Here is a 27,918-nt window from a genome sequence, read left to right as displayed (position 1 = left end):
CCTGATTCCAACAAACAGTCATTTATTAATACTCCGAAAAAAAGATTAAAAGAAAAGAAGCACAATTTCACTTGAACCTGTAGTGTAATAGTAACAAAGAAATAACAATGAATAGCCACCATAACACTGTGGGCTACCTACATGTGTAGGCTATACTGTTTGTAGTGTATTGGGTTTTGAATGCTTAGTGTCCTCATTTCTTAAAGCTTATGTTCCAAAATGATACAGATCTGAAAATGCCCTGTATTCATGCGCCGAGTCTCCTCTTTCAATCTGTGCAAAAATATAACAAGACTCAAACTCTGGAGCAAATGTACAGTCGACAGCGAATTAAGCTATATATTCCAAAAAAGAGTATTTTTTTCTTTCTTTCTTTTAAGAAAATACGAGTGCTAAACTAGGTTCCTTTGAATAAGTACAAATAAACTAGAGAGCAATAGGTTATGAAAATAGTTTTTTTCACTCCTGACGGACATCGAAGACACGATTGATGAAGGATTTGTAGCGACTAAGCCCTCTCTTCACTCACTGACCTAAAGAAAAGGTTAAATAGACTTTCCTGAACAATTGCACGTGTTAATCTGGGGACATGGAAGAGGAAACATGTGCGATGAGAGGAGGCAGATATGAAGCGACAGATGGAGGTAAGGAGGCAGAGAGATGGGAAAACGGTTCAAATGTTGCAATCAAGAAACATAACGGAGCCGGCAGACAAGATGGAGATAGAGAAACAACGACCTAAGATATGAAAACGTCAAACAATCACAGATTAAATGAGGTAATGCACAGATTAATAAAAAAAGAAAGCATAAAAAGGCAACACAAATATACAGCAAGTTGATCGAACATTTACAGTTAGAGTTTTGCAATTAAAGTTTATTTTAAGAACTATTTTAGTGTCATCCACGGATAAGGGAGGGGAGGAACAAAAGATGAAATATCGCTAGTCCTCCCACTCATCATCATCCTCAAAGTCCTCATCATCTTCATCGTCATCGTCCTCATCTGTGGGAGAGAAGAAGAGATGTCAAACCATGGGTATTCTTCAGACAAATAAAGATGTATTTATAGCAGTAAGGAAAAGTGTCATTTCCTTCTGTCTGTTGAAAAGGATATCACTTTCTATTTTCTTACTTCAAGGGAAGAAGTATTTCCCCAATAGAGAAAAAGGAACCAAGACCGTTCGAGACCGAAGAGGAAGTGGTGAAAGTCTCATTTATTTTTGGGCGACAGTGAGTCATTTGACATACAGTTAGTGACGCAAAATGTCAACAAACTGCTCCATTTATAGACGTTTAAGAGGCAAGGTAAACTTCTCAATCCACTCAAATTAATAGTGAAATAATCAGAACTTAATACTTATATCATATATGTGTATATTAATATATATCAGTGGCAAACCGTGTCTATCACAACTGGACCTTCTGTAGACACACACCCTCCGCCGCGCCCCCCCCCCCCCACCCGCCGTTATAATGTCCGTCTTTTCACTGAATTGTCGTCGTGAAAATGGTTCTCACCTGTTGCACTTGCCATTTCAACGTTAAAAACAATAAAACGGCATTTGAATTGCTTCCTGGCATTCATCCAGATCAGGGGTGTCAAACTCAAGGCCCGGGGGCCAAATCCGGCCCGCAACTTCATTTAATGTGGCCCGCAAGAGCATGCAAAGAATAAAGAATATAGAAAGAATATTATACGTATATATATATATATATATATATATATATATTATGCCACTTTACAGAGGCACATTGCCCATAAACTACATGTCCCACAATGCATCTCGTTTTGTGACATGAGCACTGAAGAGACTTGCAATTATTTTCCCTGGACTTCTGCTTTCAGACGTAGTTAATTATGAAGTTATTACCCTATCTGATAATAATCCAATGCAGAGGCAATAAGGTAATATAATACATTATTTTATATATATTATTTATATAGTCTTAAAGTCACAACCGGCCCTTTGAGTGCAACCATAATGCTAATGTGGCCCGGGATGAAATTGAGTTTGACACCCCTGATCTAGATCCTCTGTCTCGAGCCAGTTAACTAGCGGGCTTTCTAGAATACTTGGAACCAAGGGGAACTCTGAAAGAACACGCCCATTGGCTACAAATCAATATATGATTGGTTGATCAAGCTGTCAGTCCAAAGGTACACTTTCATTCAGTGCAACGGCCAGGGCATTCGATCAAGGATGTAGAATACCTTGGTTGAAGGATATTCTACCCAGAGACCCAGAAACAGATCTGATTGGTTGCTTTTTTTTTTTCGAACACAAAACACTGTGATATTACAGATCAACGACACAGATATCATTCTCATTTAATCATTTTACATACATTCTATCTATATAATTAAATCGATTTTTTGTTTTTGTTTTATCTGAGTGTTCCAGGGTATTCTCTGAATACCTTGAAGGCCCTGACGGTTCGCCACTGATATACATGTTTGATGTAGATTGGATATTACACGAAGCACAGTCTGAATATAAAATAATTTGAGTAATATCATTTAGTGCTTATTCTTACTCCTTTTCAGACACTCATCATTTTGAATTTGCTGTTTTCTACTTATTTTATTAGTGTTTTTTTTATTTTGTACTTATTTGTGACATAAGTCCAAATGTTAGGACCCTCATCAGTAGATCTTAAATGCATTTCCTTCCAAATGTCACTGTTTATGTTCATTATTACTAACATGGAGTCCAGGTACTGCGCTGTGTAAAGACAGTTGTGTTTGACTCGTCGCTTTGGACTAAAGTGAATAATGTGAAGTAAATATTAAGTGTACTTATGACAGTATGTACACTTTCTACTGTGCAGAGAACAAAGATTAGAAGAGAGTTGATGGTCAGGTGGATGTTTGTGTGTTTTTACCTGAGGAGTGAATGGCCTTGCTGCGTTTCTGCATCACCTCCATCAGGGCCCCCACGATGCCTGCCGACAGGGCGGGGGTGGAAGGAGCCGAATCGCTATTTTCCTCCCTCTGTAGAGAAGCGTTAAACGAGTTAAAGCACAGGGTAAAGATGGAAACATATTTTCAACTTTTCCTTTGTATAAACGTCTCAATAGTTTAATTAAGTCTAATTGTTGCACCTCATTTTTTAGTCATGGTTGTGAACTTATTGTCTTTTATTAAAATGTCTAATGTGTGCTTTTCTCTATATTTAACATACCATACCATAACGATTAAAATGTTTTGTCGGATCAAGTCTGAAAATGCACTTGCATCACAACATGCTAGCTACTTTATCATTGCTTGCTTTTTATCTGCTATGTCACTTCTGCTGTTATAAGATAAGAGTAGGGATGCTCCGATCGACCATTTTGGGGCCGATCGCCAGAATTAGTATCGGCCGATACCGATGGCCGATCCGATCGAGTGGGCGGGGCCTATGGGGATCTTCCATTCAAAGTGATGTTTACAACTCAGTTAAAGGGGCTCATTCACTGGAGCTTCCACAAACCAAACAAATCTCTCTCTCTTTCTCTCTCTCTCTTGTTCCAGAGGTAGATAGAGTACAATTTGAAACTGTGCCTGTGGCTATGTATGCATATATTATTATGTACACTTATTTGTATTTACTTTTGTTTGGCCTTAGGATGGTGATAATCGGATAACCATTTTAGTTTTCACTTCATACAGATCTGTAAATTGCATGAAATTATGAGCTGTTTTGTTTTAATTTTGTTGTATGTATGTTTATGTATGTTTGGAGTGTGTGAGGACCCCAGGAAGAATAGCCAATGCTCATGCTAGTGCTAATGGGGATCCTAATAAAGACAAAGTAGCTGAGTGTGTTAGGTCTAACTCTTAGTGTGTGTTGCTCCGCTCACCGGTCCGTCACAGCGGGCGGAGCTGCAGGATTTCTGCTTCACACACGTAACGGAAACCTTAAAATACTGCCAGACCGGTGAAGCATTTTTTGCGAGCTTTTTTTGCCGCGCACTGAGAAAAGTGTCATGTATTTTACGTCATGCGATTGGCTCTCGCGATCGCCAGAGAGTGAGTATCGGCCGATATCGATCGGAGCATCCCTAGATAAGATCCCAATTTGGGAAATATTTTGTGTTGCATAAAAGACATGGCATTGTACAATACAAATTAAAAAGACTAGAAATAAACAAGAAAGTAGAAAAATATACAAATGAACAATAACAAAATATATAAGTTATTTGATATACATAAGTTTGTGAGGGATGGAATATTAAATATGAAACTGAATATAAATGTTACGCATTTCCCCGCTGCGGGACGAACACATGATTTCTGATTCTGATCTCTGATATTTGATTGGCTGCTGACCACTTTGAGTTGGATTCCTTGTCGGATTTGCACCAGGAGCGAGTCTCTGCCCGTGTTGTTGGACACCGGCCGCTCTTTCTGCTCCACCTTCTTCAGCTGGCGTCCCTCTCTGATCTGACTCAGCAGGGCCGACTTGGGCACCTCTCCTCCGTTAGCCTCCATGGGGGGTGGGGGGGCGGGGGGAGGAGGACCAGGAGGAGGTGGAGGAGGAGGGGGAGGCGGAGGTCCTTCCATCGAGGCAGGAGGAGGCGGAGGGGGAGGAGCCACGTGGATCGAGGCGTGGGCGGGAGGAGGGGGAGGAGGGAGGGAGCCTCTGCTGGGAGGAGGAGGAGGAGGCGGAGGAGCGGACATGCCCGGTCGGGATGGAGGAGGAGGAGGGGGCGCGGAGACAGGAGCTCTGGAGGGGGGGGGAGGTGGAGGGGCTCCTCGACCCCGGGCGGGAGGAGGGGGAGGAGGAGCTGAGGTGTGGTGGGGGGGAGGAGGAGGAGGAGGAGGGCCGCCTCGGGATGGAGGAGGAGGGGGAGCTGGAGATAAAAGACGATAAACAGAAAACTTTAAGAAATTGCATATTTAGTACCGGTGACATTTTATCTGATTTTTATTTTTCATTTATTTTTAATCAAAGTCAACTTTATTGACAATCTTTCAGTTTGTGTGTCCAGACAGAGAGATCGAAATCCCGTTTCCCACATCCCGAATACAAAATATATATAAAAATATGTATAAAAATATGTTTATACTAGGGCTGCTCGATTATGGCAAAAATCATAATCTCGATTATTTGGGTCAATAATTGTAATTGCGATTATTAAATGCGATTATTCATTGACTTTGAAAACATCCATTTATTGGAGAAAAAACATTTGAACAGTATGTTTTTAACAGTTGATTACCCTGAACTTTAAGTATAATTCAACTGAAAACCCCCCAAAAAAATTATAAAAAAGAAATAGTTTCATTTCGATTACGTTGTTTTCGTAATCGTTGCAAGCCATAATCGTAATTAAACTACTATTAATGGAGCAGCCCTAGTATATACACAATCAGCTGACACATTTATACATACTATGCACACATTAAGATCTAAATAAAAGCACAACAATCAATATATACAAAATAACACCCACTTCAAAATCTTTTCTGTTTGACTGTGTTTTTATCTTTAGATGCTGTCGTTTAGTTCACTTGCTCTCTGTGTACTTTCAGGTGAAAGCACTTTGTAACTATGTTTTTTAATCTATCTATGATCATCAGTCAGAGAGCACACTGCAGCCGGGGGAAACACCCAGATCTCCTCTCATTTCATCTTTACACTTGATCCAAAAATATGTTTCACAATTTCACAGCACTGTCAAAAATGCATCATGCAGTTATATGTACGCACCACAAGGGGCAGCCTTCACCTGCTGTTAGAAACTCTAGCGTTGATTGGAGGAGCCAAAATGCTATTAAGCCTGAGTTTATTTGTCGTTTTATTATCGTTTCAGGGCATATGTAGGAATCCTGAAGTCAGATGTAATTCCTCTTAAGACCTTTTTTAAGACCCTTTCCAAACATTTTAAGACCTCATCGCCACTTGGAGCTTTAACCGGTTACCTTGGCGACACACTTTACCTCACATTGACTATATACAGTATTGATTGTCCTTCCTCCTTATCTTCCAACCATTTGGACGCAGACTTGCATTTCCCCATAACCATGTTGCTTAGCAACCGGCGTAAACGGACCTTCGTGCGCTATCAAGCAGTGAGCGTGCGATGTCCTGTTCAGATGACGTCAAATCCAACGGGATGCCATAAATAAACTACACAGAATCACACTACACACCTACGCAATGATTACATTCAGGGAGACTGTAGAATACAACCTCTTTGGACCATTTATAGACTTATTGAAAACAAGATACAAAATGTAATACCTTGGAAAATGTTGTTTAATACTTTTTAATAGCCTTCATTTTCGCTAAATTGATTTATCAACTTTTAATACTTTTTAAGACCCCGCGGACACCCTGTCGTTTGTTTACACCACTTTTATTTGTATTTGTTTAGCACTTCCGGTGTGTGTTTTGTAGAGGGTGAGCATTTGCTGATTGATTTTTCCGCTGAGCGTGTGGTCTTAGTTATGTTATCATAGGTTTCCTTTTTGTTAATGAAACATGATTAACCTTTCAGCTTCTGAACGGACTCTTTTTGACCACGCCTCACAGCCTTAAGCCAAGTTTAGCCTCTCAGCGACTCAATTTAGTCTGAATTGAGTCGCCACAACGATATTTAATGTCTCGCGGGTCAGATAATGATCAAAAACCAAACTCAAGAACAAACCAAAAGGGCAAACAATGAACTAACTTAGTAACTGCAAAAACGTCAAACACTATCATTTAAAGTTGACATGCAGAGCAGCATGCGGAGGAACCTACCGCTCCAGCTGGGCGGACCTGAGGACAACACGACCACAGATAGATTACTGTCAAAAGGGTTTCCCCTCTTTTGTTTCAACGAGAATATAATCTATTTGATCTTTCCAGGCCCGAACACCATCTGTATTTCCAACATCTAAAGAGCGTTACCTTGTCTCCTTAGCTCGTTTTTGACAGCTTCTACACCTCCCTTCTTCTCGATGAAGTCGTAGATGACCTTGGAGGTCTCCTTGTCCTTCAGCTGAGCCTCGGAGATGCCGCACATGTCGAACAGATTCTTCAGCTCTGGGTCCAAGTTATTCAACTGAAGGAGGAAACCAGATTTTTGGATTATTGCACTGAATTATTAAAAAAAATGGTCTAAAATGTAACTAACAGAGATACAATGGATCGTTCTCATTGGGGCACATTCGCTCCAAACTGTATTAACATCAAACTTTGTTTCAACTGAGAGGAAAAACTCATCAGCTGATTCTGTGCCGTTAAATCAGAATCAGACATTTAAAAAAAGTATTTGTGAATCCTTTGTGATGACAACTTCATGAAAGTAGATTTTCAATAAACTACAATATAAACCAAAAATTATTTAAAAAACTACAATAATAATACTAGCTGTTATGCTGCCCCCTGGTGGCGTGGGGTAACACTACCAGGGATTTTATTTCTGTGAGCCAAGGAAGAAATCATTATCAGACGGTTCGACTGTCTTTCTAGTAGCTCTGTAGCTCCATCCATGAGTAACGTTTCCACGTCAGGTGTTATGTATGCTAGCAGCAACACACGGAGTTAACTACATTATACAAACATGGGTTAATGATCAGAGGAAACTGAGTTATTTAGTTTGTTAAAGTTTCAGCTATTCTGTTTACAGTTCTGTCATCAGATTACTTAATACCATTTGTTAAAACATTATTGTTTCTTTTGATGTGGAATATTATGTATTTAATTTAAATAAAAAGCAAAGTTAGTTTTGTTCACAATTTGTTTAGTTAGTTTACCTAATTTTTTGTCTCCAAAAGAACCGATAAGAGTACCGTTAAAAGACCGGATCGATAAGCGGTATTGATAAAAGTAGCAGTACCGTTAAAACCTTAACGAATCCCATCCCTACTAGGTGGACGCCCTCTCAGCCCTGGTCTGTTGGAAACACTGACTGACGCCATCCAATTAAATCAGTCCTTAAAAGCTTTAAGTTATGAAATCATCTGAATTCATCTTTTTCATTTACTGACGGTAAGTCCTCTGACCCGTGTGATCTGGTGCTCATCATCCTGCACGCTATAATTACTGATGATGCTTTTTTTGGGAGCGAGTCCATGGATTATGCAGATGCAGGTTGAGTCTCTTCCCTCTCAAATATATCCTTGTGTAACCATCCTGATGAGGACTTCGCAGCGCGGCTCCCTTTAATATTTTTGGAGGCGAAATACAATTTGAAGAGTCTGTCTGTATGAGGGAAGTGTGACTGAGGATCAGATCACCAAGAGGCCAAGTTTTAGGAACATCTGGAGGCAGCATACGATGTGTGAGACACGCATATGAACACATTTCAAATCCATTCTTGTTTTGCACTTACATCAAAACCGGTATTTGGATCCCATCCTACGTGCCCGATGTGCCTGTGAGAGAAGAGAAAGGGAGAGCTGGTGAGAAGGTGAAGATAAATGCAGCACATATCCCCAAAATAGGGAAGAAACACACAAGTAGAAGTTCAATACATTGCAGCCATACACTCCTCTGTTTTTGAATTCCCGAGGGCCCAGTGGTAACCTGCAGAATCGCTTAAAAGAATACGAAAGCTGCCTCGGACTATTCCTGAAAGCATAACTCTGATATTCCTGCGTTACCAATAACTCCTCACACTGTATAGGATTAGAATCTAAAAGGACTCCGGACTGGATTAAAGCCTCGTCCAGATCACCAGTCCTTATATGGGCATGGGATATAGGAGTCATATAAGAAAGTAGAATAAACTCAACGACCTACAGTCATGGAGCTGTTGTACTGTGTGTAACCTGCAGTTGTGTCTTGAACTGAACAGATGAACACTATTTAAATCATCATTTTAATGCTATCATCATGTATTAAAGCTGCTGTGCAGTGTATTGCACGTTAAACAACAAAAAATTATCCAGGATAAGGATTTTTCTTAACTTCTTCCAAGAAAAAAAGGACAGTAAAATTATCGATTTAATTCAGAAATGAGTTTAAATGAAAGCCTGCCAAACTGACCGGACGTCGATCCTCTATTCATTTAAATGATATCTATTAAACTATAAATTGACGCAGATCGTCGAAAAACATTGTTCAATGATTTGCCTGTCTGACCCTCATCATTGGGCTCCTTGCAGATACAAAAGGTGTAGTATTATACATTTTTCGATGTAATAGGCGAAAACGTCATAATCGGTATTTACCGCCAATCAAATGACAGCGAGTGTTTTCTCACAAAAAGGGGCGTGGCCTTGCGCAGAGGGAAAGTACCAGGATGTGTTGCTCTCATCTATAGAGTGGCGAAGTCACGCCCATCTACATCCGGTCCATGGGACCTTATTTCGGAAAAATTATGTATTGAAGTCAATGGAGAGAGAAAGATTATCTTTCGATCCCGTTTGAATTGTGCCACGAATTACACACATGATGTTTGTCAATCTTAAACAATTATTTCCATGTGCTATCTGCACAAATGGTTGATATTAAACATTAAAAAGACCAGGCAGTTCAGATAGAATCAAAGGAAGGCAGGCAGGCAGCTTTGCATGACATTCTTCTGGACGTGTTTCATTGTGGTGATAGCGAGGGTAGTCAATCGTTTTGTTGACAGTGTGACGGCCATTTTGGTGACGTGTGTTGTTCTGCGAGACCAGAGATGTAGTTCATTGAGCGTTTCACACAAACAAATGTGTTACTTCAGTTTTACGACACATTTTTTTTTGTTGACTTGCAATAATAATAATCTTTCTCTCTCCATTGACTTCAATACATAATTTTTCCGAAATAAGGTCCCATGGAGGTCCACCGGAAGGGGAGGGACTTCGCCACTCTATAGCCAGAATGCATTCAAAGTTTGAAAGATCACACAAACCATACGGCACAATATGCATCACGGTAGGACATATCTGTGGTGGCTCAATTTCCAATAAATTAAGTCGCTAGGCTACTTTGACGCGTTTAAAGTATAAAAGTCTGAACTTAAGTTAAAGTTTAAGATGTTAAATGAACAAAGTAACACAAAGAATAATCAAAAGCATGACCACACGGTCAAACGACCATTTCTGAACCTAGCTCAGCCTCATTGTCTAAATCTAAATGCAGCTAAAGCATTTAGGCTCCTAGTAATTAAAAGAAGTGTGTGACTCACTGGAAGTTGCTGGGAGTGCCGATGTCTGCCTTGGTCAGCCTCTTTTTCTTGGACTTGCCCTTCTTCTCCCTCTTTGGGAATGCCGAGTGCACGATGTTGTTCACCTGAGAATTGTTGTTGTAACGCTGCATGTTGCTGATCTCTGGATTTTTGATGTCCACCGTAGCCATGGGCAACGTCGGGCCTTGAGAATGAAAGACAATAAAGATTAGGGTATGTATAATACAACGTGTGGAAAACCTAGAAGTCAATTGTTTCACTGAAATATAAATAGAGGCAAATCTTAGATGTGGGGTTTTGCACTAAATCTACTTTAACGTGGAATAAAATGAGCTTCTTAAAAACAGGTCAGAAATAAGGTCTATTATGAAATGCAAACACGGAGCTTCTTTAGGGACAGCAGTGCTTCCTATGTTACGTAATGAATCAAATAAGAATCACTAAACTGTTTAGGACCAAAGTATATTAACGATCTCCTACATAATTATGAACCATCGAGGTGTCTCAGGTCTTCTGGGTCGGGTCAGCACGTCCGCAGAAACTCTTACTATTTTCAAATCGAGACTGAAAACATATCTTTTCGGCGCTGCTTTTAATTGAGCTGTTCATGTTCGCACTGCAGTATGCCATTTAACCATGGATTGTATACATGTTGTGTTTATTTGATTATCTTTGCTTCTTAATGCCTGTTGTAAAATGCCATTATATAATGTGTTTTTCATGTATTTATTCTTAAAATGTCTTTTAATTTATTTTGTAAAGCATTTTGAATTGCCGCGTGGTGAAAAGTGCTATATAAATAAACTTGCCTTGCCTAATAAATGTTTTCCAAAGCAGACGAAAAAGAAGCTGGATATTTTATTTGGGTTTAAAAGACATGAGATTATAACAATACCTCAGGTTCAAAATGACAGATTACCAAAACATAACAAGCACAGTTCACAATGTCATTGATATAAAAGCTTTTAATATGTTGAAGAACGTCAGTTTAGTGAACCTCCTTTAGTCTTAGTTTTGAGTCCTTTTTAAGCAAATTCACTCAATCATCATAACTGTCAGTTTGTTATTTCTTTAGTAGTGAAAAGACAGTCTATTATTTACTCCTTTTGATATATGATATTCTCAATAAGGCCATGACAGGCAGTAATGACACCGGGTTATCTGACTTAAAACTGATATCTGCATACAGTATGAATGTGAAATCTGATATTTTTATTTTGGAGGCATCCTGACTTTGGTTTGGAGTCTGGGTGGAATTGACAAATCACGTTTGGGCTTTGATAGGTAATGGGTTTCCATGCGGAGAGCTAAAGAGGCTGAAGAAGATGCTGTGAAAGCATTGGCTATGGTCTGTCAAGAATTTACGTTTTTATTAGCTTAAAAAAACGTAAACTGTACGATGACCGGTGTGTGATATATTGGGCGCTGAGACTAAATTGCCGTCGGAGAGAAAATCCATAGATTCCAAGTTTGCTCGACTCCCAACATAAAACTGACAAACAATTCCATTTATTTGAATGATGCACTTTTTGCCTTTGTACATACATCTAAAGAACAGGAATAAGTCACTTTTTCTTCTTTACATGACGACACTAAATTGGACTGGACGCAGGCGATAAGATACACCCACATGTCACAACTACGCACTAATGTGAACCGCTAACAAACAATCACAGGAACTCTAACAACGTGGATTTAAATCCCTATTAAGAGGTAGCATTGCCTCCGTACCTTTGAAACTTTCACTACATGGACTTTTGGGTGTCTTGCTGGGCGATGGCGAGGCGGAGCGGCTGCGTCGCCTCCTCACCCGGTCCCAAATACACCCTCCCTCTTTCGCCCCGCAGGTGCTCAGACCGACACCTAAAAGCATTTTGTCCACCAGGTTTTGAGCTCCCTCTCCGGAGGGTACGGAGACGGGAGCGTTGGGTGGGTACAGTTCGTCCTGAGGGAGAACCAGGCAGTGTAAAGAGGTCAGGCAGCTCCCTGGACTCAAACCTCCACCTCCTCCTCCTCTTCCATTGACTTCATAGTTAGGATCCTCAGAGGGAGCGGACAGGAAGGTGGTGCAGAACATCATCGTGGCAGATGTTAGCAGAGCATGAGAGATACAAGAGATCTCAGATAGAGAGGGTCCAAAGAAGATCCAGGGTTCAACAACGTTCTTCTGGTCGAGTTTTGGTTCCAGAAAGATCTAAGGTATTGTTTCTCCGACAAGAAATATGGTGTGTCCCATCCAGGAGATTCTCATTCCCAAGGTTGACACACAGCTTCCGCTTTAATATGACGTTGTAAGACGAGGGAAAAGCGCAATCCAATTTTCGTCTCTTCAGAATCGAGTCCAGTCTTCTCGGAAAAAAGATTCTCATGAAATCAAATGATGATCGCAAAGGCTTCCCAGAACCCCAGCACTGAAAATAAGCCAACTTGTGACGGACTTAGTGAATTTACTGAAGTAATATCCTCATCAGACAGAGTTTACACGCTGTCTGAGCTGTGAGGGCAGACATCCAGCAGTGCCATCACAAAGTAAGAAGGGCCCGCCAACACTTTAAGTTTCCACTTCCTTTTACATTCCTTCCATCACAGCAAGAGCTCCGATGCAAATTGTTCACCGAATGTCCCTGCTTTATCCGTGTGTCTGAGCTCCGCATATTTTCTATCTGTTTTGCAATCACTTTCTATCCCTTTGACTTTCCATCTCAGCGGGAAGCACCGTCAGATTATCTTTGCTCTGATTGGCTCCCAGCAAACATTTCCCCCCACCACCGTCTCCTCCCTCTCTCTGCAAAACACACAAATGAATCTAATCCCAGCAAATCATTCTGGATTTAGTGCTGGATTTTTTTTTTTTTTACGTAACCCATTAAAAACCCCATCCGTGCGTAATCCCACATTAATCTCAGGGGGGGGGGGGGGTTGAAAACATGATGGATCTGCACGGTGAGAGAAGACAAGATGACGGAGAAATGAAGGCAGGAAAGGGAAAGGAAAAGAGTTGATGACGGGGCAGAAATGATGAGAAAAGGGCAGAATAGACGGAAAGCAGACTGGAGATGACAGACAGGAACTTGGATGTGATGCCGTATGGAAGCCGAAGTGAGACAGATGGAGATGGAGACGGAGAGGAGATGCTCCTGTGGGTCGGGCATGGATGAAGTTGGCACCAATTCAAACACAAGATGCTCAGAGATGACAAATCCAAGACAGGAACATGACTCGGACGAAGCATCCTTTGAATTCTCCTTTCCTTTTGCATGATCTGAAAACAAGCTATAACAGAATATCAAGGCAGAGTCTTCAATAAAGTCGACCCGTTATCCCAGAAATGGTTTATACCAGCTCCGAGTTACACGGTGGTTTAGCTACGTCACGAATGACAGCATCTGACCACACGTGACCCGAAAAGCATCCGCAGGCCAACTGCTGTTAAAATATAAGCATCAGCTGAACGTGGAAATGTGTGTGCATGCTCACACGTATTAATAAGCCAGCTGTTTCAAACCGTGCTTCATGTCAGCCTCCAGCTCGACCCCAGGCCGTGTGAGTGTGAGGGATGCTGCTTGTCCACAAACAAAGTGTGCGTTCCTGCAAATGCACTCCTATGACGTCATCATTCCATTTCTGCCCCGTTTTATGTTTATGTTTTTTTTTTTTTATGTTTATGTCTTGTCCTTGTATGTTTCTTTGTAAAGCGACCTTGAGGTTATGAAAGGCGCTATGTAAATTCAAGTTATTATTATTATGATAATTAGTGAGGGTTGGGCCATGAAGGGCACGTCGTTTATAGATAGAAGCTCACTTTAAGGCAGGGGTGTCAAACTCAATTTCATCGCGGGCCACATTAGAATTATGGTTGCACTCAAAGGGCCGATGACTTTAAGACGATATAAATATACATAGATAAATATATATAATATATATAAAATAATGTATTATTTAACAATATTGCCTCTGCATTGGATTATTATCTGATAGGGTAATAACTTTATAATTAACTATGTCTGAAAGCAGAAGTCTAGGGCAAGTAATTGCAAGTCTCTTCAGTGCGCATCTCACAAAATGAGATGCATTATGGGACATGTAGTTTATGGGCAACGTGCTCCGGTAAAGCGGCACGTAACCTTATAATAAACATAATATTCTTTGCAAGCTCTTGTGGGCCACATACAATGAAGTGGCGGGCCGGATTTGGCCCCCGGGCCTTGAGTTTGACACCCCTGCTTTAAGGTCACTGTGATATCTTGGAGTGTAACTGCATTGTAATTAGGGCTGTGCTGAATAGTTCATTCGTAAGTTCCAGAAGTTTTTTTGTGATCTAAATTTACATTCCTGTTTGGGCAGGCGTTTGGGTAACTTGTGTGCATTTATTCTATTTTATTTTATCTTTTTATTGTGTATTGTGTTTTTAGCACTTCTTTATTTGTATGATGTGTTAATGCTTTGTGAAGCACTTTGTGACTATGACTGTGAGTCTGTGAAAAGCGCTTACTAAATATTTCCCATGTGCACAAGTCTGATTCCCGCTCTACACTTCTCTGGTGTTTATTTCTGAAGCTAACGTCAGGACACATTTGAAAACGTACCATTTGGAGGGTCGCGCCTCTTCTCTGTGAACACACAGACAAATTGAATCATTACAATGCTGTGCTATTTAGTGGGTTGTGTTAGTGAGAAGCGAATGCGTCAGACAGAGATTTACAAAGAGAGTTTATTGGTGAGTGTGAGGCTCGGCGGCTTTGTGCATGTGCTGCGCAGAATGGAAAGTGAGGGGAAGTTTGCCAAGCGAAGTGTGGTTAGCGCGTTTTAGGAGACGTTAATTAGACATTCTTCACAGCCACGACTGCTAGTGTTAAACTCGTACATAGATTCAGCGCCAGAAAACTGACGGCTTGAATTTTCCAATGGCTGAAGATCACAGAAGAAGACGTGTTGATATCATTTGACACCCGGTGCAGACGGCTGAAGGGCAGGAGATTAAAGGAGGATCCTTTTAAAGGTGAGGAAGTGACCCCAAGGAGAGGAAGCAGGAAGACAGGCGGTTTTAACACTTAGATGCATAAGTGGGTCTTTTTTCTGACCCGGTGAGGTGGTTTTCTTGAAGTATCTTTGTAATTACATTTTTTTATCATTTCATATTCCAGCTATTCCTTAAAAAACATGTTTTGGATATCATGCCATTCAAATTTTTAATTTAGATTTTAAGAAATTGTAGTTTTTGTATTTCTACCCCAAGCTTCCATAAGTGGGTCAAAAATGACCCGCATGCATTTCCTATGGGATCCTATGAGAAATGTCTAAAATGATCAATAGTGAAAAATTAAATATAAAATATTTCTAGAGTGAACCAAAATATAATACAAGTGATTTTTCTTAACAAAAATGACAAAAATGGCATAAAAACACATATTATTCTAATACGGGTCCTTTTTGACCCACTTATGGAAGAGTGTAGGGTCCAGTCACTCTAAGGGCATCTAAGGGTTAATCAAGCAAGAAATATATAAAAATGTGTTGGTGATTGGATAGAAAGACAAGATAGGAGTTTTAATGCAACAAAAAAAAATGTTGTTAAATTGCTTTTCAGTTTGTCTTTTGCCAGTTAAGTCTAATTGTTGGTGCTGGATTAAAAAAAAAAATGTAAGAGTAGGTTGTTCGACAAACACACAATTCTTTGCTGCTCAATCTTAATTAATAAAAGAGGGCATAACTCAAAGAAAATAACCAAGATCAATTGATGACACTGTGGAAATATTATGCCCATGAGGGAATTCCTCTCAATGCTCGTTTCCATGTATTTCTTTTGCCAGTCAGTATATTTGTTCGACCCCCAGAGGGCAGTGTTGTGATGCATCCCAGGGGGTTTGCTTACAGTTATTCTGGATTTATCTTAAACATTTGACAGAAAACATTATTGTGATTCGACTCTGGGAGTGTCATAAGAGCACCTTAACGACGGCAAGGCTTAAAACGGTGATATGGGTTTTCAAAGTAAATCAGAGGAAGCCGTAGATGGTATAGTTTTAGCAGACCCAGGCAAAGCATTCTTAAACATGTCCAATACATGACTCTCTTGTGAAGTGTTGGTTTAACTCATATATCAGGCCTAAAAGTATGATTTAAGCATCTGTATAGTACTTCAGAATTCATTTGGGTCATGTATGGAAGTTCAAACCATTTTGCCCAGGTCTGTGTGGTTGAGAATTGTACAAAAAAATGACAAGTTTAGAAATGAATATGATCTTGTGTTCACACTAGTCAAGCCGAGTGATTAATTCAAGCCTCCTATTGCACCCTTTAAAAGACACATTAAGCAAAAGTATAGAAAGAAGCAGACGTGACAAAATGAGTGCTTTCTAAATCCGTGTTTTCATTTAACTTGAAATAAGCTCAAAGACTGAACTGTGAGTATAAATAGTTTCCCTTAAAATAGAAGATACAGAATCTCATGATTTCATAAGGTTAGACCCTCGTTTACCAGTCAATCCTAAAATCAAATACAGAGTTCAATCAAATGTAGGTTAAAGGGTCTTAAACTTATTGTATTCAGCGATTGTAATTGTTAGGTTAAAAGTCTGTTGCTCTTAAATATTTGTCTTTGTTCAAGTTGCAAATACAGCTGCTGATCTGGTCAGACTTGATCTCATAGAAACAATGGATTATTTTGAACACAAGATACATTTTCTAAACCCGTCATTCTTTCAGTATGTTCGGTCAGGAGGAAAGTTTGTAGGCATGTTAGCAGCAGCAGCAAGTAGGTACCAGATTTCCTCTGTCTCCTCCCGATGAGCTCGTTCACATGGCCGCGGAATCGCTTCGTCTCCTCCTCGCTGGCAAAGTTCAGACCCACCTGGCAGTTCTGTGAACACACACACACACACACACACACACACACACACACACACACACACACACACACACACACACACACACACACACACACACACACACACACACACACACACACACACACACACACACACACACACACACACACACACACACACACACACACACACACACACACACACACACACACACACACACACACACACACACACACACCATCAAGTGTCAAGGAACTACCAAACTAACTTATTTCCATACAGTTCCAGCCTTAGCAGAAATCCTGCAGCTCCACCCGCTGTGACGGACCGGTGAGCGGAGCAACACACACTAAGAGTTAGACCTAACATTTTATCTACCTCTGGAACAAGCTAAACTAGTTATACATATATTTATTCTTCACAGTTGGGTCACTCATTACTGGATCAGTGAGCTGCATGAGATACTGACAGGCTGTTAACGAAACTTGAATAATGTACTTCATTTGAATGCAATAATGATGTTGGTTGTTGTTTGTGGAAGCGCCAGTGAATGAGCCCCATTAACTGAGTTTTAAACATCACTTTAAATGGAAGATCCCCATAGGCCCCGCCCACTCGATCGGATCGGCCATCGGTATCGGCCGATACTGATTACGGCGATCGGACCCAAAATTGGCAATCGGAGCATCCCTAACTGTAATCATCATCAGCACTATCAGCTGTCCCACGTTCCTCATGGGCTGCTGCAGTACACACCAGCTCAGTTGTTCTTCACATTAAGCGCTTTAGATGTAACCTTGAGGTAGGATTACTTTGTTGTGTTACAAGATGCAAAGAGATGTCACAATGACTTTTGGTAGGTAACGTGGATGTGGGCTCACCATGACAGTTCTCATATACATTTTCTGATGAACATAAACTCTATAGCAAAGCGTTTGTACTTGATTTGTTGAACAAAATCATCTCCAGGAATAAACTGCTTTCAACGTTTTGTTCTTGTTAAAAATGTGTTTTCCAAATCCACTTCCTGCTGCTACATGTTTACAGTGTCAATGTCAATAATGTTTTTTTTTCCATCAAGGATATCAGCGCCCTTTCTCAAAGACTCAAATGTATTTTATTCGATGTAATGTCTCTGGTGTTAAGAAGTAGTTTGCATGAGAGGCAGACCCTGAAGTCATCCCAAATAATACTCTCCTCTCTCCAGCAGCATTTTGATGAAGGAATATGAATTAAAATGGACTAAAAACCAAGAAAAAGTATTTATAAGACAAGAAAGAGTACAGGAGAACTCACATCTCCGGTAAATGTGATGAAGTAAGGTTTGGGGAGGTAGATGCTGAAGTTGTTGTACAGCTCCTGTTCAAACATCATCTTACCCTCCTGTGGGAAAGCACACAGACACAGGTAAATAAATGCTTCACCATATATCCAACACTAACAGCATCCCACAGACTTTACCGTGCGGCTATAAAATGATGAGGTGGTCAGGAATATGAAATGGCGGTACACCACATACGATACGGTAATACTTTAATGGTCAGATCAAATCTGAAATGTGACTTGCATCACAGCAGCTCCATGTGTAACATCAACATGGACAGATATCGAGACACAATACATGAAAAACAAACATTTAGCATAATATATTATATATAATATTATTGGTGGTGAGTTCCATCATCCCTCAGCTACTACAGTGTTTATGTTCTGCTCTGTAAGTCCTCACCTTGATGTCCCACACCCGGATGAAGTAGGACCGCAGCGGGTTGTCTTTGACCAGACAGGCCACCCCGCAGCCTCTCTTGTTCCAGATGGAGTTCCTGTCTGCGGTGTACAGCTGCACCACGGCCGAGGACAGGGACTGGAGGGAGAGGAGAAGAGAGGGAGAGTCAGGCAAAGCCAAACCAAGAGGTTTCTAACAAGGGTTTTAACCTGGTACAGCACAATATGCTAATACAATATGCTAATACAATATGCTAAAATAAAAATACATACTGTGTAAAGTAGTGGTTCCCAGCCTGTGGGCCGTGACCCCCTAGTGGGCCGCGAAGGCATTGCAAGTGTGCCGCCAAATAATTTGCAAAACATTATGATTTGAGTGGAAACATTTAATTATTACGATTTTTTTTATTTTAACCTCTTTGCCTTTCTCTTTCTTGATCCTCCTTAGCAACGGTCATTACAGTCCTTGACAGCGGTCTGTTCTACTGGATTAACAACGTGTCACATATTCTTAGTTGACCAATCAGAACTTTATCTAGCCTCCGTATTGTTTATGGCTGAATGTGGGTAGCGAAGATATTTTAGACTCTTATGTGGGCCCTGAGTTGAAAAAGGTTGGGAAATGAAAAGATTGATCCTTATTAAACCAAAGCTCTCGTCACACATTCACTGAACCCTAAATTAGACGTCATGCGAAGAAGTTGTATGTGAGAACGCAAAATGTCCCAATACGTTTAATTGCTCATTGTCCGGATAATTCACAATGAAGATGTTTGTGTGTTGATGAGGTTTTCATGGGTTCCTTCACATGAATCAGCAAACCAAAATGTCTAGCTGGCGAGAGGACGAGATTCGTACGATTCTGTCGGTGTCAGACAAAGTCACGAAACGGAAAGAGACTCAATTATTTATGAGCAAATGACTAAGTTTCTCCATAAGTGAGAACACTGCTTACATTGACAATCTCTTGCTGTGCACCTGGAAAGTGAAACTCAGTACGATGTTAGGACCTGATTCCCCAGACATTGCCCAAAGTGCAAATGAAAGCAATGAATTGATGGCAACCCTAACGCAGGTTGGTAGCAACGTAAACTTCAATGTGTCTCTGAACTCATCAACTATCTCAGGCTGGATCCACACAAGGACGATAACGCAAACGGACCGAAATCGATATCAAAAAAGTCTCCCGTCCACACGCAATAGGCACCAGAATCGTGTCCGTTCACACGGACCGCTCGAAAGCGCTGGAGACGCTGTAGTACATATGCCGGACCTGTAAGTGGCGCTGTACTCCTGCCACAAAAGCAGCGAAGAAGACTTCCCGTGCATGGTTGCCATGGTTACCTTCTGTTTATGCTCCACTGTGGACGCTCTGGCTCTTTTTCTCCCTCCCCGAGGCAAGCGTTTGCTCCTGCTGTAATTCTCTCCGGTAATCCACCAGCAGATGAAAAACGCCCACCTCTCCGCCTCTTCCAAGGGACGAGGGGACCGTGCGGACGAGTTTCAGTTAGATGTTTTTCACCGGTCAACATGTCCGGACAAAATTAGAAAAAGTGCCGGTCAAAGGTCTTCTTTGTTATTTATTGAGCTTTAAAACAAATTGATAACGACTCTATATAATAATAAAAAACGGAGCCTCTCTTTTCCTCCACCTCTTCTGACAGCCCATCAGCTGATCTCTGAGCAGGAGAGGCGGGGCTAGTGTTTCAACGTTATCAGGAAATGATCGTATAGGCGCAAACACGGAGCCGTTTGCCCCCCCAGAGCGTTTTGTTCGCAGATACCCACCTTGGGACCCGTTATCGTTTTATGCGTTTCGATGTCGGCCTCGTGTGGCCGAACCGTCTATATGATAGAGAACTGTAGCGGATATGACCGTTATTGTCCTCGTGTGGCTGGAGCCTCAATCTGCAAAGCCCATGTTTGCAAAACTCAAGATCTGCTGGAGATACAGCTCTGCGTCAGTCTGTGTTTACAGCACCGACTCTGCAGTGGATAAAGAAAGGCAACAGCTGCCCTAGTTGTTGCTGTGTAAGCTGCACAATGACACACGCTGAGAAGCACAACTGTAACAGACTCAGACACATCCATGATCATAAGAGCAGATGAGGCTCCAGCAGGTTTACAGGGGGCCGGGGGGGCTCACACACAGCAGGGGGTCTGACTTCAATCATTAACACACAGATGAAAGCAGCGGCAGCTCACAGGGAGTCGCTGCTGAACACCTTTTCAACTCAGTGCTTCCTGGAGTTAGCATACTTCAACAACGTGATGTGTAAATGTGATGTTTAAATGAAGCAGATGCGAAGAGGGTAGAGTTTATTTTTTTTTAAACTCAGAGCAAGACACATGTTTCCACAGCAGCAAGGATTTATCTGAGTTTTTTCCGGTTATTTTCTCTATAAGAATGTTGTCTGCTTGTTTTAAGAAAAGTGTACAAGTCAAAAACAGTACAGCTGCAACTTAAACTTGAATAACATTGAAAGCAATAAATGTCCCTAGTCCCTTTATTGATATTTGCCAACTGTATGAATGATTACTGCATGACAAGTAGCACTTACTGCATGACAAAAACAATTATGTGGCTCGTCCTTGTTATCATATCATCTGCCCACAAATTCCCTGGCTTCAACTTCTCATGAACTAAATGAAATCGTAAATTCTGATATCTCGGTACAATCGTATGCTACTTCTTTGTCAATAGTTTTTTAACCATTGACCACTTTTTAAAAACAATGTTGACAGTAAACCAAAAAGATCTGACCTTAGCAATAAATCTGAATCGAGCGCTAAGGCTAGCAGTTTGAACAAGTTCTGAAAAGGCAGGTTAGAAGCTACAAAAGTTCCTTTAAAAATGTTTCAAGCGAAATAGGACCAGTTGTCTGTGTCTTACTTATAAGAAGAACAGCCAAAAGACTAGTTCCAAACAGACAGTCTTTTAATTAGGCAATCAAACCCTAGGCCCCCTCAAAAAAAAAAAATTCGGACTGCACACTGTTCACAGCCACTGTAGCAGACAAAAGAGAAAAGACACTATTATACAATTTAGGTTGTAACACTTGCACATGTGGAGGAGATGTTACATCATATGATGGGAGTCTAACCTCAATGTATCAGCCAATTAGAGCTCTCTCTCTCTCTCTCTCAACCTCCACTGCATTATATTCATTTAATAGCCTGATGTTACTACTACTGTAATTGACATGCATCCAAATTTCAACCTACATTTAAGAACTCAGCATCAACAGACTTTGAAGATATGACAATTCGTGGCCTTGTAGCAGAATAAAAGCTCTTAATTCTGTTATTTGATAGCCTACATCAAATCGGATTGTATGAATTTCTCTTTATGAAAGAATTTCTATGCAACAGCGATGTTAATGGTGTCCATGCTGCTAAATCCCGGGGCTTCATCTGCCCATGGAGCGCTGATTGTTCCTGACAGGGCCGAAGGCAGGAAGTAAAGCTGCGTCGATGGCGTCATCAAGACCCGACAATAAAAATGAAATCATACTTGCTTACAGTCACACACAAAAAACACCTCTCTTATTCTTTCTGCTACTATGATGAAGCTCAGTACCTGCGCAGCACACACTGCACAATCTCACTTTTTCACACAGTAGAAGATTATTATAACCCTGGACTATTTTCTTTGCTCTTGGAAGAAACATTTATTTAGAGATAACCCGAGTGGAAACAAATCAATTCACCAAATGTTGAAGAACTTCAAAAGCGTTTAAAGGTGAAAAGTCAACCATTAGCTGTTTGTTTAGGGATCGGAAGCTGTGTCAAAAGTCATAAAGTTGTCATAATTTATTAAATAAGTACAACAGTATAAGTTGGTTAAAGAAATAAAGCATTGAAATGTGTTCACACAAGTGAGACAAACAAATCCATCCTGATTTAGGAGGGTTTCTAGAAACTACCTTAAAGAATATATTCAAAACTTATATTCTGTGTGAAAAAGGAAGTCAGGACATGCAAAGAAAATCTGCAGAAGCCAACTATAGCTGACTCATTTTGAATGCGGTCCATTAGCCATTTGGTCAAGCTGTTCCATATTGGCACCCAATCATCACACCTCTTCACATGATCTTCTGGAAGGACAGCAAGTAAAAGAAGGGAAGGAACATAGAAAAAGAAGCGAGGCAGTGTAGGGAGAGGGACAAAGGGACAGTGTGTGGGAGTAATAAGAGAGGGATGGGATGGCAGAGATGTGCCTGATGAAGGGCTGAAGAGAACATATGAATGACAGCAGATGATAGTAATGCTGTAAGGTGAGACTAAACAGGAGGGAGGAAGGAAGGAAGGAAAGAGAGAAAGGGGGCGAAGTGGAGGAAAAGAGGATTAGTGTTCCACTCTCCAGCACAAATCACCAGAGGAGGCTGACCACAGGACTTCCTGTGCGAGAGGACTGCTGATCAGGCCACACACACACGTGTGTGTGTGTGTGTGTGTGTGTGTGTGTGTGTGTGTGTGTGTGTGTGTGTGTGTGTGTGTGTGTGTGTGTGTGTGTGTGTGTGTGTGTGTGTTAGATGCATTATTCAGACGTGCAGCAGAATGCAGGTGGAAGTACTAACATGTACTTCCTAAAACATGATCCAAAAAGGTACACAACTAACTAACTAAACTACACACTAAATGCCCGTAGACGTCATGTGTATTCTGTATGCTTTGTTGCACTAAGATACATACAACTAAATTCTGTTTAATGTGATATAAAAGGAGAACAAATCTCCGTATTTGAGAAACTGAACCAGCATCTTCTGACAGTTGTGCGCGAACATTGAATTGATTGTCAAAATAGTAGGAGGTTATTTATCTGTTCATTTATTGGATCGACTGATGATTACATCTCAATCAAAAATACAATTATCAATTCATTTTTTGTAATTTTAATGAACTTTTGCCTTTCCAAAAATGTGTTTTATCAATACACAGCTACCGTCTGAAGAGCGGGTGAAAAAGTAACACCACAGAATTAAAAAACAACATGTAGTGTGTTTTCTACGTCATTAATGCAACAATACAACAGAAAACTTCAGAGCAAAGCTGCTGAAAAACACACCCTTTGTATCACTGTTGACCATAACCTCTCAATACTGAGTGAGAGAGATCTCAGTTACCTTAAAAGAATAAGCTGATGTGCAAAAAAGCTTTTAAGAGCCAGAATAAATCAAGTGTAACTCGGCCGCACAGAGCCCATTAATGGCTGTGCATCTTACAATGAACAGTACAAATAAAAAGGGAAGGCAAAAGTTGACACAATTTCTGCACAAGTACACAACACACTCTCACTCAGTCGGGCCACTAAATCACTGGTGGGCATCCTAATTAGATTGGCGGGGGACACACACAATGTCTGTCTCCTTCACTCTCTCTCACCCTCACACACACTGACTCTCTCTGCATGCAAAGTTGTGCACTGACACACAAAGCGTAGGACTGCCAGGAATGTTCTGGATTGTGCTCACATGCGAAGTGACAGGGCTGAGCAATTTGGAAACAAATATCTAATTTGTTATGCAGATATATTATGATGATAACAATTCTTTAAATATTACACCTCTTGCAAGTTGGATATTGCACAAGTGCATTTTGCAATTTCGATAGGATTTTAGTGCAGCCACCAGTGCCAAGATGCCTGAGGATATTAGTCATTTTATTTTGTTTAAAACAGGTTATATAGGTGTAAGAAGACACACCTCAGGAAGCTGAAAGGGAGGGAGGGCTCGCATACTGATAGGCTGACATCATGTATGATGGGACAGGAAATGCCTTTCCAAAGCCAACACACACACACACACACCTGACCTCACACACCAAGAAAATATGTCAGTCATACACAACCTTTACTGTACACACTGAGAGGTCAGTGTGATCAGCATGAGGAAGTTACAGGAGAACAGGCAATGTCTAGGCTTAGGGCTGGACGATTTAAAGTAAATCAAATATCACATTTTTCTCATCTATATACCTCAATTTCGATACTGTGACAATATTGTAGGGTTGATGCCTTCACAAAATATTTATACAATGAGCATTTTGATATATAATCATCCGTAACTTGGATAAAATGACTAAGCAGTTGGCGAATAGTAGAAAAGCTTGAACGGTCCTGTAAATTGACTGTAAAACTGGGTGGGACTTTCGGAAACAGTTCTACATTGGTTTTAATCCTACTTAAAGGACAGAAACAACTTTGTTTCTATAGGTAAATACACATCTGAGTTGACAAATATGACATGTGGGGTTCCTCAAGGCTCCATCTTGGGGCCTCTTCTCTTTAACGTCTACATGCTACCAGTGGCTCAGATAATGAAAAACAAAAAAATGAGTTACCATAGCTATGCAGATGACACACAAATGTACGTAACAATTTCACCAGGAGACTATGCTCCAATTCAAACACTGAGTAAGTGCATTGAAAAAATCAATGACTGGATGTGTCAGAACTTTCTCCAATTAAACAAAGATAAAACTGAGGTAGTGGTTTTTGGAGCCAAGCAGAACGTATAAGCGCTGAGCTTCAGTCTGAAATGTTCAAAACAACAGATAACGCCAGAAATCTAGGTGTAGTCATGGACTCTGACCTGAGTTTCAATAGTCACATTAAATTACTAAATCAACTTACTATCACCTAAAGAACATATCTAGGATTAAAAGACAAATGTCACAGCGGGATTTGGAAAAACTTCAGTAGACTGGACTACTGTAATGGTGTCTTCACAGGTCTCACTAAAAAAATCTATTAGAAAGCTGCAGCTGATTCAGAATGCTGCTGCTCGAGTCCTCACTAACACTAAGAAAGTGGATCACATCACTCCTGTTCTGAAGTCTTTACACTGGCTTCCTGTGTGTCAAAGAATACATTTCAAAATACTGCTGCTGGTTTATAAAGCTTTGAATGGTTTAAGCCCAAAATACAATTCTGACCTCCTGCTAAATTATGAACCATCCAGATCTCTCAGGTCTTCAGGGACTGGTCAGCTTTCTGTCCCCAGAGTCAGAACTAAACATGGTAAAGCAGCGTTCAGTTATTCTGCTCCAAATATCTGGGACAAACTCCCAGAAACCTGCAGGTCCGCTGCAACTCTTACTACTTTTAAATCCAGGGTGAAGACTTTTCTTTTTCTCACTGCTTTTAATTGAACTATTCATATCTTAGACTGCACTGTAACTTTTATCCATGTTTTTTTTTTCTTTTAATGTTTCTTTTATTAACTTTTCTTTTTAATGACTGATTTTAAATGCCATTTTCTTAATGTCTTTCATTTTTTGTAAAGCACTTTGAATTGCCTTTTTTTTGTGCTATATAAATAAAGTGGCCTTGCCTTGCCTAAATTCTGAAAATGACATCACTGTAGTCCAGCCCTTGAAACCAGGAAAAGTCAACACTTATGACATCACAATATCCCAAATCTAAGATGATACCTCATATTATGACACAAGTATAATATTGATACAAACTAAATTTTTCTACACCAAGAGCACATTTATTTATCTGACACTTGACTTTCAACATGTCTTATCTGTCAAAGCTATCAATAACAGGCAAAGGAGAGGCATTCTTTCCAGATGATATCACTGGTGACATAGTTTCTAAAAAACCTTCAAGGCAATTATGGTTATATACAATGGCAATAAAACCATTTTCTAGATCCCGCATGAAAACGGTGAACTTTATATGGATCTCAAACCGTGCCTCTTATTCAGGGTTTTCCCGTGCCCACCATTTTTTGTAAATGTTACAAAACCCTCACTGCTGAGAGAAATCAAACTTCACAGTGAAAGATTTGCACATTTGACTACCTTAAAAAGGTGGTGGTGCAATTTTCCGAGATTTTCCAGATAACTCAAACACCCTTATTCCTTTGACAGGTGTCAGCCATAATAACAAAGATTTAAAGCTACCATCCACTACCTAAAAAAGCTTACAATATTTGAATTGTGATGAGCCACAGTAAAAACAATATTCTGCTCTGGGAGGCAAACATCCTGTTATCTGCTTCCCTGGGGAATTATAACTAGTTTGAACTGCTCCAATTCCTTATATAGTTGAATAATATTCATATGTACTAGCCTGTGGGTGTTCTGTAGTTGTAGTCCTGCAAAATGACAAAGAGGAGACAGAAGAACATGTAAAATAAATGTTAGGTTAAGCTACTGCTGTGTAATATTGTTGATGCTGCTGCACATGTGTTGCATAAATACAGACACAGTGCAATTATAAAAATGAGTCAGCTGAATCATGCTACACGTGTTACATCATATCAGACTCAATATTGAATCGTGACAGTGCATTACTGATCTTATGGGTCATATCAGACTCAATATTGAATCGTGACAGTGAATTACTGATCTTATGGACTGCATTCACACCTGCTTTCTGCTCAGGTTTTGAACCTAGTCTGAGGACTTTTGAGATGTCCTAGAACAAGTCTGGTGGGCACATTCTTCTCCGAGGACACACTTCCCGAAAACAACCAAGGTTCAGAGCTATGTTATGTAATGCAAAATAGCGCTGATTGATTTAACAGCTCCAAAAACACAGCTATCCACTCCTGTAGCCAATGCTAGGCTTAGCTCAACCAGGCTAGCTGTCAGCGGTGTGTCAGGAGGGTTTCCTGGGTGCTTTCAGGTGTGTCAAGCTTTAAAAGTTCAGAGTGGAGGCCTGGAGCAGGGATACAACTGTTTTTTTTTCAAATGGGACGATGAACCCAGCCAACTCTCCCTTTTCTGCTGTCAAAACAAACCAACCGCTAAAGTATTTCCCCGGGAAAACAGCAAACTAAAAGGCCATAAACAAACCGTTACATCTCACGAGCTAGCCGTTGGTTGTGTGAAGAAAACAAACAGTTAGCATTTGTTATGCTATCATACATAACATTTAAATTGAAAAAAACTTACAATGATTTTCCTGCCAAGGTAGTTGAAAAGGCAGTCATTTTCCTGCGGTGTCAAGAGTATGGAACCGACGTTTGCTTGCCGACGTTGCGGCGGATGTCCACTCATTATTAGGGATCAATTTATAAAGTGTGCACCGACTGTAACTCGTTATAGGAGATCCAACAACATAAACAATCCCTCGGTCATCCGTGGCCTCCCTGCGACCCCCTCACACCGGTTTATCCTGGACGTCCACAAGCAGGGGTGCCAAGAAATATATGTCGTTTTAGGGATGCAGTTGTCCTTTTTAAAATAAGGTCAAAACTGCAGCGACTGAGCGAAGAAGGAAAACGCTAAAAAAAAAAAAAAAAAGTTTCCTGGGA

General features: G+C 40.5%; 1 protein-coding gene across 3 annotated transcripts; it reads right to left on the bottom strand.

Annotated features, from left to right (window-relative positions):
* Positions 1-5: 5 nt before the first annotated feature.
* On the bottom strand, positions 6-27,918 carry LOC307021979 (actin nucleation-promoting factor WASL-like). 3 transcript variants are annotated; one of them, XM_079654541.1, is made up of 12 exons: positions 27,557-27,918; positions 26,730-26,754; positions 18,651-18,785; positions 18,218-18,304; positions 16,857-16,953; positions 14,681-14,704; positions 10,095-10,278; positions 8,310-8,352; positions 6,884-7,037; positions 4,315-4,838; positions 2,886-2,994; positions 6-1,005 (listed from the first exon to the last, which is right to left on the bottom strand). In XM_079654541.1, the coding sequence occupies exons 1-12, from the start codon at positions 27,592-27,594 to the stop codon at positions 944-946; spliced, it is 1,482 nt and encodes a 493-aa protein (XP_079510667.1). In that variant the 5' UTR covers positions 27,595-27,918; the 3' UTR covers positions 6-943. The 3 variants fall into 3 exon arrangements, with proteins under 3 accessions (XP_079510667.1, XP_079510665.1, XP_079510666.1); XM_079654539.1 differs by lacking the exon at positions 26,730-26,754 and having other exon boundaries at positions 27,557-27,917; XM_079654540.1 differs by lacking the exons at positions 14,681-14,704; positions 26,730-26,754 and having other exon boundaries at positions 27,557-27,916.

Source organism: Notothenia rossii (genome assembly GCF_949606895.1).
Source record: "Notothenia rossii genome assembly, chromosome: 10".
Classification (NCBI taxonomy): domain Eukaryota; kingdom Metazoa; phylum Chordata; class Actinopteri; order Perciformes; family Nototheniidae; genus Notothenia; species Notothenia rossii.
This window is presented reverse-complemented; position numbering and strand designations above follow the sequence as displayed.